The 17,229-nt window shown below is 37.7% G+C and overlaps 1 protein-coding gene across 2 annotated transcripts in view; it reads left to right on the top strand.

Annotated features, from left to right (window-relative positions):
* LOC133544265 (E3 ubiquitin-protein ligase Midline-1-like) overlaps positions 1-17,229 on the top strand; it is a 93,260-nt gene that overhangs the window by 58,480 nt on the left and 17,551 nt on the right. For both annotated transcript variants that reach the window (XM_061889427.1, XM_061889425.1), the window contains exons 4-6: positions 4,639-4,746; positions 9,795-9,943; positions 15,165-15,292. In XM_061889427.1, coding sequence (XP_061745411.1) covers positions 4,639-4,746; positions 9,795-9,943; positions 15,165-15,292 — 385 coding nt within the window. The remainder of the gene's footprint in view (positions 1-4,638; positions 4,747-9,794; positions 9,944-15,164; positions 15,293-17,229) is intronic.

Genomic DNA, 17,229 nt, shown 5'->3' with positions numbered 1-17,229 from the left:
AGGCTAGAGTATACAGATGAGTTTTAAGGTGAGACTTAAATGCTTCTACTGAGGTAGCATCTCGAACTGTTACCGGGAGGGCATTCCAGAGTACTGGAGCCCGAACGGAAAACGCTCTATAGCCCGCAGACTTTTTTTGGGCTCTAGGAATCACTAATAAGCCGGAGTCTTTTGAAGGCAGATTTCTTGCCGGGACATATGGTACAATACAATCGGCAAGATAGGATGGAGCTAGACCGTGTAGTATTTTATACGTAAGTAGTAAAACCTTAAAGTCACATCTTAAGTGCACAGGAAGCCAGTGCAGGTGAGCCAGTATAGGTATATATGTATGTATATATGTATATAAAGGTATATACAGTACAGGTATATATGTATGTATATATGTATATAAAGGTATATACAGTATAGGTATATATGTATGTATATATGTATATAAAGGTATATACAGTACAGGCGTAACGTGATCAAACTTTCTTGTTCTTGTCAAAAGTCTAGCAGCCGCTTTAAGTTCCTTTTTTTTTTCTCACTCTGTTTTGTCACCATGACGACCAATCAGTTCACCTGTCCTGTCTCACACCTGCTTTCAATCACCACATCTCTATTTAAGCCTGTCATTTTTCGTTGGTTGTCCTGGCGTCATTGTGTTTCGTTTCATGCTTTGTCCGCGCCAGTTTTTTCATGCTTAAGTCCTCGCTACTCCCATCCAGCCATAGTGTTTTTTGCATTATGTTCATAGTTTGTTAAAGTGTTAGTTTTGTCTGTTTACCCAAGTTGTGCCTCCGCAGCGAGTCCTTTTTGTTTGTACCTTTTTTTAGTTCAAATTAAATCATGTTTTTACCTGAACGCCATGTTTTGAGTAGTCTGTCTACCTTCCTGGGAGAACAACCCCACAGCAAGCCGCGACCCCCCTATCTTTACACTTAGGGAGTCGTTCGGGTGATGCCCTCCCGGTAACAGTTCGAGATGCCACCTCAGTAGAAGCATTTAAGTCTCACCTTAAAACTCATTTGTATACTCTAGCCTTTAAATAGACTCCCTTTTTAGACCAGTTGATCTGCCGTTTCTTTTCTTTTTCTCCTATGTCCCACTCTCCCTTGTGGAGGGGGTCCGGTCCGATCCGGTGGCCATGTACTGCTTGCCTGTGTATCGGCTGGGGACATCTCTGCGCTGCTGATCCGCCTCCGCTTGGGATGGTTTCCTGCTGGCTCCGCTGTGAACGGGACTCTCGCTGCTGTGGTGGATCCGCTTTGGACTGGACTCTCGCGACTGTGTTGGATCCATTATGGATTGAACTTTCACAGTATCATGTTAGACCCGCTCGACATCCATTGCTTTCCTCCTCTCCAAGGTTCTCATAGTCATCATTGTCACCGACGTCCCACTGGGTGTGAGTTTTCCTTGCCCAAATGTGGGCCTACCGAGGATGTCGTAGTGGTTTGTGCAGCCCTTTGAGACACTAGTGATTTAGGGCTATATAAGTAAACATTGATTGATTGATCCTGACCAGATGCCCGAACCATCCCATCTGGCTCCTCTTTCCTCCTCCTTTTTTTGTTTTTATAGCCAAATTTTGTACTTTCGCCCTTGTGCGCGCCTTTTGTTTATTTCTTTTATTAGTGTTAACATAAAAATGTCATCACCTTCACACAAGGTCCGGTCCAAGTTCACTTGCATCTCGGGAAAATATTCGGTCTTGACATTAAAAAAAGAAATTGCACAAAGGCCAAACTATGGACAAAATCCAAAAGGTACTAACTGCGGCATTAATAAACAAAACTTACTTGCGATGGAGTGAACAGGGCAGCATGGACTATGACACAAGCGGCGTGAACTAAGCATGGAAACCGTAAACATGACATGAAGCAGAGTGATGTCGCCAGACAGACTGCCTGGCAACTGGAAGCTCTAATGATAGTGACATGATTAGTGACAGGTGCGTGACATGAGGACGGGTGAAAACTGATTGGTCGTCATGGTGACAAAACAGGGAGTGAAAAAATAGGAACTTAAATAGTCCCAATGTCAACAGAACAAGACATGATCAACAAGACATTACATATATATTGGCGACATGTCCATGGTGTTTCCCGCCTTCCGCCCGAATGCAGCTGAGATAGCTTCCACGGAGGGCTTTGCCATCACGTTATGGTTTCATATGCAGAGAGTCAACAAGCAGAAAAAGAAAAACAAGGCAACTTTGCTGACATTCCACTGGCCCGCTAAGATGCTTTTGAATAAAGCAAAAAACTAGCACAAAGGACAAAATCCAAAAGACACTAACTGTGGCATTAATAAACAAAACTTACTTGCGATGGAGTGAACAGGGCAGCATGGACTATGACACAAGCGGCGTGAACTAAGCATGGAAACCATAAACATGACATGAAGCAGAGTGATGTCGCCAGACAGACTGCCTGGCAACTGGAAGCTTAAGTAATAGTGACATGATTAGTGACAGGTGCGTGACATGAGGACAGGTGAAAACTGATTGGTCGTCATGGTGACAAAACAGGGAGTGGAAAAAACAGGAACTTAAAGAGTCCAAAGGTCAACAGAACAAGACATGATCAACAAGACATTACATATATATTGGTGACTTGTCCATGGTGTTCCCCGCCTTCCGCCCGAATGCATCTGAGATAGCTTCCACTGAGGGCTTTGCCATCACGTTATGGTTTCATATGCAGAAAACCAACAAGCAGAAAGAAAAACAGGGCAACTTTGCTAACATTCCACTGGCCCGCTAAGATGCTTTTAAATAAAGCAAAAAACTAGCACAAAGGCAGAACTATGGACAAAAAACAAAAGACACTAACTGTGGCATTAATAAACAAAACTTACTTGCGATGGAGTGAACAGGGCAGCATGGACTATGACACAAGCGGCGTGAACTAAGCATGGAAACCGTAAACATGACATGAAGCAGAGTGATGTCGCCAGACAGACTGCCTGGCAACTGGAAGCTCTAGTAATAGTGACATGATTAGTGACAGGTGCGTGACATGAGGACAGGTGAAAACTGATTGGTCGTCATGGTGACAAAACAGGGAGTGAAAAAACAGGAACTTAAAGAGTCCCAATGTCACAGAACAAGACATTACATATATAATGGTGACTTGTCCATGGTGTTCCCCGCCTTCCGCCCGAATGCAGCTGAGATAGCTTCCACTGAGGGCTTTGCCATCACGTTATGGTTTCATATGCAGAAAACCAACAAGCAGAAAGAAAAACAAGGCAACTTTGCTGACATTCCACTGGCCCGCTAAGATGCTTTTAAATAAAGCAACACCTGGGGGCTCAAACTGAGGCAGCATCTCTTTCCAGTTAATGGAGAGCGGCATCTTTGCCTTGATGTGGCCTTTACAAATAGCCAAGAGTTAGTATTGTGCTTAATCAAGATGCCATGTGTGTGTGTGTGTGTGTGTGTGTGTGTGTGTGTGTGTTTGTGTGTGTGTGTGTGTGCGTGTGTGCTCAGTGATGAGCTGCAGACGTTTTTTTTTTTTTTTGTGATGATGCAGGAATTTGAAATTAGACTAAAAAAAGAAAAACAGCCATGAATAAATGATGTACAAAACAAGAGGCAAAAAATAAATAAAGAAATAAATCATGCATTATTCTTCACACACTTCGGACTGCTAAAATAGCTGAAGGAGAGTCCATGCACAATGTATTGTGTCGGGAGTGCAGGCTTTGACGCGGGTGTAAAGTGGCATGAAAGGGTCGAGCAGGAAGTCCACCGCACTGAGTTTATTCCATCCATTTTTCTACCGCATGTCCCGGCAATTCCTGTTGAATTGCCGCCGGGGCGCTAATTAATTTAAAACCTCTTCTCACTCCGGCGTTTACCAAAGGCATGCGGTAAATTTAGGCCTGCGCTTATAAATTTGAGTGTGATGTAAGGATACCATCATGAAAAGCACATTTAATAAACAAAACATTATTATGGTCTTACCTTTACTTATAAATGAAGTCCATGCACAGCTCCTTCTGATCAAAAGCATCGATAACTTGTTTATAGAAGTCTTCCTTATCTTTCTTCAGTTTTAAAAGTCTCTGTCTTGATGGAGATCTTCCTTTATTACCTCCTGCTTTGATTGAAAGTCCAGTTTAGACAACGGTTTCATTTTAGATATGTAATCCTCCATGTTAAAAGTGCAAGCGAGAGGAAAAAATAAACGATTGCTGCTTGTTGTCACTTCTTCTGCAGCCGAGTAGTCGCAAGAAGGCTCACTAGCGCCCTCTACCACCAGGAGGCGGGAGTCATTTAATGACTCATATTTGACACACGCAGCTACGGTATATTAGTAAAACATAGCTGCTTACTGTTCTTTTTAGCATATTCCATAGCTTGGACCTTAAATCCTACTGAATAGCTCTTAATCGTCTTCCCTTTATGTGATTTCAAATGATTGAAATCAGCCTCCTCCATTTTGAAAATGATGACAGGTGAAGTGTCACTCGTGACGTGACGAGTTTGACCCAGTGGAAATTCTAGGCAGGCACATAGTATATCCCTGGCGGCAATTCAAGGAAATACAATATCTCAGCTGCATTATTATTTCTCCCTAAATTCATTTCATCTGCTTTTCAAAATGTCTGTTTATGTGTTCTGTTGCGGTCTGTTTCTTCGTGCAGGTGAATGCTTCCCGCCAGGAGGGCAAGCTCATGGATGAGTGCGACCTTCTGATCGACATCATCCAGCAGAGAAGACAGATCATAGGGAGCAAAATCAAGGAGGGGAAGGTGAGACCTATGATTTTTTATTTTTTTTTACACATCTATTGCTCAATAAACTGCTGTTACACTTCTCAGTTTTTGGCCAAACGCAGTATTTTTTTTTTGCCTTCCCATTACAGTTGCGCGATACAGACAATATTTGATACGAATGATAAAAATGTGGCCAACAATAGAGCTTTTAATACGTGCGTTACATCAAAACAATGCATGTCCTCTGTTTGGGCTGTCTGGGCTGTCCGGGCGGGGTTTCTTAAATTCCTCCAATGTCCGGTATTTTGATTTAGGATTGTGTGTATTTTCAATGTACGTTCAGGGTTAAGAAGGGGTTAAAAACCAAACTAATTGTGAAGGTGTACGCAGAGACAGAAAGAGCGAGAGAGCATGGGAGTGGATTGATTGACATGCTTACCAACCCTCCAGAATTTCAATGCCCCTCACGAAAATCTCCCGGAGAAACCATTCTCCCGATTTCCACCCGGACGACAATATTGCGGGCGTGCCTTAAAGGCAGTCACATAATGTCCACAGCTTTTCACACACACACACATGAGTGAATGCAAGGCATACTTGGTCAACAGCCATACAGGTCACACTGAGGGTGGCCGTATAACAACTTTAAGGCCGTTACAAATATGCGCCACACTGTGAATTCACACCAAACAAGAATGACAAACACAATTCGGGAGAACACAACACAACATAAACACAACAGAACAAATACCCAGAACCCCTTGCAGCACCAACTCTTCCAGGACGCTACAGTATATATATATATATACATATATATATATATATATATATGCCCCCCGTGACCCAGTAAGGGACAAGCGATAGAAAATGGATCGATATATATATATACACACATAAATGTACATTGTCGATTGTCACTGAAGGCATCAACACTATGAAGTTTCTTCAAAATAGCCTTCCTTTGCTCGAATTACTGTTTTGCACACTCTTTGCATTCTCTCCATGACCTCTTGAAGCTCATGGAGAGAATGCCTAGAGTGTCCATCCAACCATTTTCTACCGCTTGTCCCTTTTGGGGTGGCGGGGGTGTCGCTGGAGCCTATCTCAGCTGCATTCGGGCGGAAGGCGGTGTACACCCTGGACAAGTCGCTACCTCATCCCAGTGTACAAAGCAATAATTTGAGCAAAATATGGCTATTTTGAAGAAACGAGAATATAAAACATGTTTTCAGTTATTTCACCTTTTTTTTGTGTGTGAAGTACATAACTCCACATGTGTTTGTTCATAGTTTTGATGCCTTCAGTGACAATCGACAATGTAAAGTGTGATGTAAGGATACCATCATGAAAAGCACATTTAATAAACAAAACATTATTATGGTCTTACCTTTACTTATAAATGAAGTCCATGCGCAGCTCCTTCTGATCAAAAACATCGATAACTTGTTTCAGTGTTCATTTATTTACACATATACACACACATAACGTTTATCTACTCATTGTTGAGTTAAGGGTTGAATTATCCATCCTTTTCTATTCTCTGTCATTCTCTGTATAGTAAATGGCATTATTGTGAAAATAAAGAAAAAACATTGATATATTTGTATTGTATAACTCCTTACAATAGGAAGCTGCAATATTGGTTGCAAAATAGACTAGGATCTCTTTGCCTTCACTACTTCCTGTGCCTCGGTCTGGTTATTTTTTTAAAGGATGCTTTCCAGAGTGTCCTCCAAACCTGTCCTGATGCCTTCAAAGGGACTTTTATCAGGCACTGGTGTGTCAGTTTGTAATAAAGTATCAACTTTTTCTTTATTTGATAGAGCGCCAGGAAGGATCAACAGGGTTTATACGTGTCTAACATTGGTAGAAGGACTAAGATTACAATGTTCATGCCAAATTGCTGACAAACCCTCCTTTTCCCTCATATCGGCCTGACCTCAATCTGTCTCTTAAAATCTCGGCAGATCGTGACGGGGAGTTGAACTGCAGGGGGGTGCACTGAATTTTAAGGACGCATTTTGGTTACATGGATCCGGACTATTCTGTAAATAATATTTTGTTTCCCACTTTTTTTGCCAAGATAAACAAATTGGAAGTTCAAATGAATTAGGATGTAATATACAGGGGTTTTATCTCTGATGCATTACCGACATACTAAGGGAGAGAAGTATATTTATAGCTAGAATTCACTCAAATTTGAGTATTTCTTTATATATATATATATATATATATATATATATATATATATATATATATATATATATATATACATATATATATATATATATATATATATATATATATATACATATATATATATATATATATATATATATATACATATATATATATATATATATATATATATACATATATATATATATATATATATATACATATATATATACATATATATAGATATATAGATATATATATAGATATATATATATAGATATATATATACATATATATATATATATATATATATATATATATATACATATATATATAGATATATATATACATATATATATATATATATATATATATATATATATATACATATATATATACATATACATATATATATATATATATATACATATATATATATATATATATATATATATACATATATATATATATATATATATATATACATATATATATATATACATATATATATATATATATATATACATATATATATATATATATACATATATATATATACATATATATATATATATATATATATATACATATATATATATATATATATATATATACATATATATATATATATATATATATATATATATATATATATTATATATATATATATATATATATATATATATATATATATATATATATATATATATATATATATATATATATATATATATATATATATCCATTTTCTACCGCTTATTCCCTTTTTTGGGGTCACGAGGGGCGCTCATGCCTATCTCAGCTACAATCGGGCGGAAGGCGATTACACCCTGGACAAGTCGACAAGTCGCCACCTCATTGCATGGTGGAAGAGGGGTTAGTGCGTCTGCCTCACAATACGAAGTTCCTGCAGTCCTGGGTTCAAATCCAGGCTCGGGATCTTTCTGTGTGGAGTTTGCATGTTCTCCCCGTGAATGCGTGGGTTGCCTCTGGGTACTCCGGCTTCCTCCCACTTCCAAAGACATGCACCTGGGGATAGGTTAATTGGCAACACTAAATTGGCCCTAGTGTGTGAATGTGAGTGTGAATGTTGTCTGTCTATCTGTGTTGGCCCTGCGATGAGGTAGCGACTTGTCCAGGGTGTACGCCGCCTTCCGCCCGATTGTAGCTGAGATAGGCACCAGCGCCCCCCGTGACCCCAAAAGGGAATAAGCGGTATAAAATGGATGGGATGGATATATATATATATATATATATATATATATATATATATATATATATATATATATATATATATATATATATATATATATATATATATATATAAGATCGGTCCGGGGTGGGGCAGGGGCGTGGTTAAGAGGGGAGGAGTATATTTACAGCTACAATTCACCAAGTCAAGTAGTTCATATATATATTATATATATATATATATATATAAGAAATACTTGACTTTCAGTGAATTCTAGCTATATACAATATATATAAGTACTTGAATTTCAGTGTTCATTTATTTACACATATACACACACATAACGTTTATCTACTCATTGTTGAGTGAAGGGTTGAATTATCCATCCTTTTCTATTCTCTGTCATTCTCAGTATAGTAAATGGCATTATTGTCCTGTTTAAGAGTGTCACAACATTGCTGTTTACGGCAGACGAACTGCTTCACGGTAGACGAAAACGTGACTGCTGTTGTTGTGTGTGTGTATGCATATATATATATATATATATATATATATATATATATATATATATATATATATATATATATATATCCATCCATTTTCTACCGCTTACTCCCTTTTTTGGGGTCGCGAGGGGCGCTCATGCCTATCTCAGTACAATCGGGCGGAAGGCGATTACACCCTGGACAAGTCGACAAGTCGCCACCTCATCGCATATATATATATATATATATACATATATATATATATATATATATATATATATATATATATAAAGATCGGTCGGGGTGGGGCGGGGGCGTGGTTAAGAGGGGAGGAGTATATTTACAGCTACAATTCACCAAGTCAAGTATTTCATATATCAATCAATCAATCAATGTTTACTTATATAACCCTAAATCACTAGTGTCTCAAAGGGCTGCTTTATATATATATATAAGAAATACTTGACTTTCAGTGAATTTTAGCTATATACAATATATACATATATATATGTATACATATATATATATATATATATATATATATATATAAGTACTTGAATTTCAGTGTTCATTTATTTACACATGTACACACACAACGTTCATCTATTCATTGTTGAGTTAAGGGTTGAATTATCCATCCTTGTTCTATTCTCTGTCATTATCTGTATAGTAAATGGCATTATTGTCCTGTTTAAGAGTGTCACAACATTGCTGTTTACGGCAGACGAACTGCTTCACGTTCGACGAAAACCTGACTGCTGTTGTTGTGTGTTGTCACCGCGCTGGGAGGACGTTAATGAAACTGCCTAACAATAAACCCAGATAAGAAACCAGGAACTCGCCCTCGATCATTCTACAGTTATAACGTCATTGGGCAGACACGCTGTTTATATTGTGGGATAGCGGACGTGAAAACAGGCTGTTGACACCTCATTTAGGTCCGCATGGAGCTGGTGGCCTCCGGCTCCGCCTGAATTTCGGGAGTCTCTCGGAAAACCCGGGAGGTTTGGCAAGTATGTCTGTTAGTTTTGGATCCCATTAGTTCCTGTTTTTTGTGCAATTTTTGTTTGTTTTGGTTCCCATTGTTGAGTATTAGTTTCCCCCGCCTCTTGTGTTGGGGACGCTGATATTTCCCGCAACTTCTGACCTCTTGTCACAAAGTGTTAAAGAAAGCCCACGGTATGTCGGACCGTTGTCAGAATTGTCACCGGAACCGTCGCCCTCTGCAGGCGCAAAGACTTCGCAAGCTGGCCCAGCAGATCTCCAACTGCCAGCAGTGCATCGAGAGGTCCTCGGTACTCATCACACAAGCGGACCAGACACTGAAGGAGAACGACCACGCCCGCTTCCTGCAGAGCGCCAAGAGCATCAACGACAGGTCAGGCTTTCCGCCGCGCACACGGAGCTGGACCAGGTTCCACACGCTTCACGCAGAGAACCGGAGGGTAGAGCAAGACCAGGCGATCTGGAAACACCAGTGTACTCGATTTCCCAACGCGGGGATTACATTTACTATTTAAACTAATCTTATTCCACTTGTCTGCTTAAGCTTCTGTTAAGCTCTTCAATTGATTTTGGGCCCAGGAAAAACAGGCAGAGAAACCCAACAGATGTATAAGAAAGAATCCGATTAGCATATTCTAATTAAAGTTGTATCGTCCGGTTCTCTATTTGACTTAAAAGGGACAACTATAGGGAATTATTAGACAGCATCTCCATGTTTTCCGAAGATCCTTTTAATGTTGCTACTTTTAATTGGCATGAAGTGCAAAATGCTGCAAAAAACATTCGACCACAGAAAGCCTCCTGGGCCTGACTCGCTTGAGCCTTATTTTCTAAAGCTGGCAGCTGAAATTTACAGCAGAGCCACTTTCAATTCATTTTAATCTTTCAATTAAAAACAAAGACGGTCCATCAGTTTGGAAATCTGCTTTTGTCCCCCGATTATTAAAGGGAGGTTATTCAGCAGTTTTTACGAATTAAAAGGCCAATATCAAATTTCTGCGTCTTAACAAAAGTTCTGGAATCTCTTATTTGCAGAGGTGGGTAGTAACGCGCTACATTTACTCCGTTACATCTACTTGAGTAACTTTTGGGATAAATTGTACTTCTAAGAGTAGTTTTTATGCAACATACTTTTACTTTTACTTGAGTATATTTATAAAGAAGAAACGCTACTTTTACTCCGGTATAGCTCGGTTGGTAGAGCGGCCGTGCCAGCAACTTGAGGGTTGCAGGTTCAATTCCCGCTTCCGCCATCCTAGTCACTGCCGTTGTGTCCTTGGGCAAGACACTTTACCCACCTGCTCCCAGTGCCACCCACACCTGTTTAAATGTAACTTAAATATTGGGTTTCACTATGTAAAGCGCTTTGAGTCACTAGAGAAAAGCGCTATATAAAATATAATTCACAATTTATCTACAATCAGTTCGTTACTCGCTACTTTTTTTTTTTATCGATCTGTTAATGCACGCTTTGTTTGTTTTGATTTTGTCAGACACGCATTCAAAGTAGGAACTACGCATGCCTGCGTTTCACCAATCAAATGCAGTCACTGGTGACGTTGGACCAATCAAACAAAAGCAGGCGGTCACGTGACCGTCACACGTCGAATCCGACCTCAAAAAGTTGAAAAACTTATTGGGGTGTTACCATTTTGTGGTCAATTGTGCAGAATATGTACTGTACTGTGCAATCTAATAATAAAAGTTTCAATCAATCAATCAAAAGTGTAAAGGAAAAAAGACACTTTTTATTTCAACCGTACTTCCCGTCAAAAGCCTAAAGACTGATCGCACAGTTCCTGTCTTCACAATAAAAGCGCCGCTCCATCGCGCCTGCGCTAACAAAATGAGAGTCTCCGAAAGCCAGCGCAAACAAGCTAGCAAGCTACGGAGTTTGCCGCCAATGTATTTCTTGTAAAGTGTATAAAAACGAATATGGAAGCTGGACAAATAAGATGCCAAAAACCAACGACTTTCATGTGGTATTAGACAGAAAAGAGGAACTTTTTTTCTCCTCCATTTGAAAATGTGGACATTATCAGCACTATACTGTCTGATTCCAATCAATGCAAGTCATCAGAATCAGGTAATACACCAACTTATATTCTTGTCTTCATGAAAGATAGGAATCTATATGTTAAACATGCATGTATATTCATTAAAACACCTTTAACATGTCAACAAAAACGGCAAAATAAAAATCTATAAATTATATACTGTATGTATATATATATATATATATATATATATATATATATGATATGTGTGTGTATGTATATATGAGGTAGATCACCTCAACTTGGTCATTTATTAAGTAATTGATTAACGTTGAAAAACTTATTGGGGTGTTACCATTTAGTGGTCAATTGTACATAATATGTACTGTACTGTGCAATCTACTAATACAAGTTTCAATCAATCAATCAATCAATCAATAAATGTCTACTGAGCCTATGGTGCTGTTAAGTTATTGTGGCTCAATTTGCCTTATTTTTTTTATTTTAATGTATTATTATTTCATATATATTATTGTTTTAGTTGCTTAAGAGATATTCCTGGCTATGAATTTGCTCATCGCTATTTTTATGTTTTTGTGCATTATTTGTTGCCGTAATTATTAAACAAACAGGTTACTCATCAGTTACTCAGTACTTGAGTAGTTTTTTCTCAACATACTTTTTACTTTTACTCAAGTAAATATTTGGATGACTACTCCTTACTTTTACTTGAGTAATAAATCTCTAAAGTAACTGTACTCTTACTTGAGTACAATTTCTGGCTACTCTACCCACCTCTGTTCAGGGGTCACCAATCTTTTTGAAACCAAGAGCTACTTCTTGGGTACTGATTAATGCGAAAGGCTACCAGTTTGATACACACTTTAAAAAATTGCCAGAAATAGCCAATTCGCTAAATTCACCTTTAATATAAAAATCTATATATATATATATATATATATATATATATATAAAAAATTGGTATTTCTGTCTGTCATTCTGTCGTACATTTTATTTCCTTCTACGGACGTTTTTTTGTAGAGAATAAATAATGAAAAAAACACTTATTTGAAAGGTTTAAAAGAGGAGAAAACAGGAAAAAAATGAAAATAAAAATTTGAACTATAGTTTATCTTCAATTTCGACTCTTTAAAATTCAAAACTTAACCGAAAAAAATGAAGAGGAAAAACTAGCTGATTCGAATCTTTTTGAAAAAAATTAAAAAAGATTTTATGGAACATCATTAGTAATTTTTCCGGATAAAGATCAATTTTAGAATTTTGATGACATGTTTTAAATAGGTTAAAATCCAATCTGCACTTTGTTAGAATATATAACAAATTGGACCAAGCTATATTTCTAACAAAGACAAATCATTATTTCTTCTAGAATTTCCAGAACAAAAATTTGAAAAGAAATTCAAAAGACTTTGAAATAAGATTTAAATTTGATTCTATAGATTTTCTAGATTTGCCAGAATATTTTTATTTTATTTTAATCATAATAAGTTTGAAGAAATATTTCACAAATATTTTTCGTCGAAAAAAACAGAAGCTAAAATGAAGAATTTAATTAAAATGTATTTATTATTCTTTACAACAACAACAACAAAAATTACTTAAACATTGATTTAAATTGTCAGGAAAGAAGAGGAAGGAATTTAAAAGGTAAAAAGGTACATGTGTTTAAAAATCCTAAAATAATTTTTAAGGTTGTATATTTTCTCTAAAATTGTCTTTCTGAAAGTTATAAGAAGCAAAGTAAAAAAGATAAATGAGTTTATTCAAACAAGTGAAGACAAAGTCTTTAAAATATTTTCTTGGATTTTCAAATTCTATTTGAGTTTTGTCTCTCTTAGAATTAAAAATGTCGAGCAAAACGAGACCAGCTTGCTAGTAAATAAATACAATTTAAAAAAATTGAGGCAGCTCACTGGTAAGTGCTGCTATTTGAGCTATTTTTAGAACAGGCCAGCGGGCGACTCATCTGGTCCTTACGGGCGACCTGGTGTTGGTGACCCCTGGTCTATATAAATGAAGTTATTTTTTACAAATCCTGTTTCCATATGAGTTGGGAAATCTTGTTAGATGTAAATATAAACAAAATAGAATGATTTGCAAATCATTTTCAACTCATAATTAGTTGAATATGCTACAAGGACAACATATTTGAAACTTTTTTTTTGTGTGCAAATAATCATTAACTTTAGAATTTGATGCCAGCAACACGTGACAAAGAAGTTGGGAAAGGTGGCAATAAAAACTGATAAAGTTGAGAAATGCTCATCAAACACTTATTTGGAACATCCCACGGGTGTGCAGGCCAATTAGGAACAGGTGGGTGCCATGATTGGGTATAAAAACAGCTTCCATTAAATTCTAAGTAATTCACAAACAAGGATGGGGCGAGTGTCACCACTTTGTAAGCAAATTGTCGAACAGTTTTAGAACAACATTTCTCAAGGAATTTAGGGATTCTACCATCTACGGTGCTTAAAAATTACCAAATGGTTCAGATAATCGCTCAGGCGATACTGCACCAAAAACCGACATCAGTGTGTAAAGGATATCACCACGTGGGCTCAGGAACTCTTCATAAAACCACTGTTAGTAACTACAGTTGGTCGCTACGTCTGTAAGTGCAAGTTAAATCTCTGCTATGCAAAGCAAAACTCATTCATCAACAACACCAAGGAACTTTTGCGTGTTGCTTTTCAGCCTTCCCCTTTGTCTGCGTCTGCCTCGCGCTCTCGCTGTCTGACGCTCGAGTTGTCGTCTCTCTCTCTCGTTCATTCGTCGTTCCCCCCGTCTCACCCCGACGTTCCCGGCTGCCGCCCTTTTAAACAGCGCGAGTGGATTCTTTAATCGAGATCAGGTGCGCGATCCACGCACCTGATCTCGATTGTGGCGTTGCTCCCGGCACGCCCCGCCTCGCCGCTCGCTCGCCATCCCCGCCTCCTCGCCGCCATCTTGCGGACCGTCGGCTCCGCCTCTCCACAGTCACATTTGCTAGCACAGAGCTGGAGAGAAAAACTAGTGTGTATGCAGCTCCTTGTGTTTGGATCATGCTGCGAAGACCGGACGCTGACTCAGTTTTTATTCTAGTATGTTTTTAAATCTAAACTGAGAGCATTTGAAGCTTCCCCAGTTTTACTTGATGTCCATCCTGTCATTTTAATGTGTAATGTCAATGTCATTTTACATGTAACTTTGCCGCCTCTTGGCCAGGATTCCCTTGAAAAAGAGGTTTTTAATCTCAAAGGAATTTTTTCCTGGTTGAATAAAAGTTTTAATACAAACCCCGTTTCCATATGAGTTGGGAAATTGTGTTAGATGTAAATATAAACAGAATACAATGATTTGCAAATCCTTTTCAAACCATATTCAATTGAATGTACTACAAAGACAAGATATTTGATGTTCAAACTCATAAACTTTATTTTTTTTTGCAATTAATAATTAACTTAGAATTTAATGGCTGCAACACTTGCCAAAGTAGTTGGGAAAGGGCATGTTCACCACTGTGTTACATCACCTCTTGTAAAAAAATAAAATAAAAATGAATATTGCATTTAATGTTTGATTTACTGTGTTTAGGGTTTCCATGGCAACCGCCTCAACCCAAGTGCTGATCCCCGAGATACACCTGACGGACACGTTTGACAACTTTGCCCTGGACTTTTCCAGAGAGAAGAAACTGCTGGAGAATCTGGATTATCTCACCGGTAAACCATATTTCCCAAAATCCAATCAGCATTAAGATGAAAAATCATTTTTTTTGGGGGGGGGGGGTGTACACTTCAGAAATTAGTTTTCATTGCTCTTAAATCTTCCAAAGTGGTTTTATTTTCATTAAAATAAATATTTACTGTGTTTTTTAAATTTTTTTTATCAGTGTTGTCTTCAAACAAATAATTAGAAGCAACTCCCAAACTATTTCCCCATCACTATTTCATTCATTTCAGATAAAATACTGTAAAAATATATTCCAAATGAAAATAATGTATAAAGATAAATAATAAGATCATATGGACAGCAATAAGTGTTTACATTTTGTTCTTTATTTATTATTTTGCTTATTTTTTTTCGTCTGGTTTTGTATTTGTTTTGTATCATTCCGTGAGGTGTATTTTATTTATTTATTTTTCTTTCTTCGGTTTATATTTCATGAAGTTTTGCACTTGTTGTGTTTTACTTGTGTGTTTTGGGTTTGTTTTCATTACATTTGGATGTATTTCTTGGTTTATATAATATCCATGAAGTAAGACTATGTATTATGTTGAAGAGGGGCAGGAAAATTTTCCTTCACCCTGCTCCTTCTCAGGCATTGGTGTGTGAATTTAAAATTGTATAATTGAGGTATAATTGTCTATCGATCAAAGATGCACATTAATGAAGGAGATAAATAAAAAATGAAATTAAAATTCCTGTCAGCATTGGCATTAAAATATTACTTTTTTAATATAGAACAATATAAGTAAAAGTAAAGCTGCAAGCAGCGATGGACGGGACCGCTTTGGCTGCTGCCCCCGCGACCCAAGCCCGGATAAGCGGTAGAAAATGGATGAATAGTAGCTACTATTAGCAAACAGATAGACTTACCAACTCGGCGTAATATCTTAACATCGACACACTCTCTCGTCGCAACTCGGCCCTGATGGTCGGCACCTATAAGTTTACAATTAGTTGTAAAATGTTGGACGGTTGTTTTTTTGATATGCAAGCAAACCACAACTTTAAAACATACCGGCTTAGCTACGGCACCTGTCAGCCATCTTGGTATAGACGATCACAGTCCCTCCCTCACGAATGTGCGCACCAGCAGCAGACGGTACGGAAACAACCACGAAAAAAAAAACGTCTCCCTCACTGTGTCCGCGCACGGCGGCCATCTTTGAAATGGTTTTCAGCGCAGCGGATCTTTGAAGGCTGATACAATCAAAACTGTAACGGTAATTAAAACTCTTTCATCAACTTTTAATCAGAAGGGTTCAATCTTTCTCCTGTGGTAGTTTGAAGCCGACACGACAAACGCGCTCAGAGGAGATAATGTTTGAAAAAAGGTGACCGTTTTTTACAAAACTTTTGTTTTGAAGGGGGGATTGCAAACTTCCAGTTGATTTTTGCTGGGGGTGGTCAGTATATGAAATGTAGGTCTAAGTGCGACCTACACAGAGGTTTTTGTTTCATGTCTTCCTAGGAGCAGTTTGGTCTGTGTTTTATTCCTAGAGAGTGCTATAGCGCAATTTTGAGTTTTGCGATTAGGTATTTTGATTAGTTAGCAATTTTTGCCAGTCCTGATGTGTGTGTCCAGTTTGGTGAGTTTTGAAGCATGTTAAAGGGGTCCAATTACAGCTCAAAGAGGCAAAGGTGAGTGTTTTTACAAAACTTTTGAATTGAAGGGGGAATTGCAAACTTCTTGTTGATTTTTGCTGAAGGATGTCATTGCATGGAATCTAGGTCTAAGTGAGACCTACATAGAGGTTTTAGTTTCATGTCGCTACGACATTCCTACTGGAAGTTACAGGCAGTTTTGTCTGTGTTTTCTACCTAGGGGACGCTAGAGTGCAATTTTTAGTTTTGCGGTTATGTTTCTTGATTAAATCACAATGTTTGCCAGTCCTGATGTATTTGTTAAATTTGGTGAGTTTTGAAGCATGTT

This window comes from Nerophis ophidion, linkage group LG27 (genome assembly GCF_033978795.1).
Source record: "Nerophis ophidion isolate RoL-2023_Sa linkage group LG27, RoL_Noph_v1.0, whole genome shotgun sequence".
Lineage (NCBI taxonomy): Eukaryota > Metazoa > Chordata > Actinopteri > Syngnathiformes > Syngnathidae > Nerophis > Nerophis ophidion.
The sequence above is the reverse complement of the archived record's forward strand: the minus strand, read 5'-3'. Positions and strand labels throughout refer to the sequence as shown.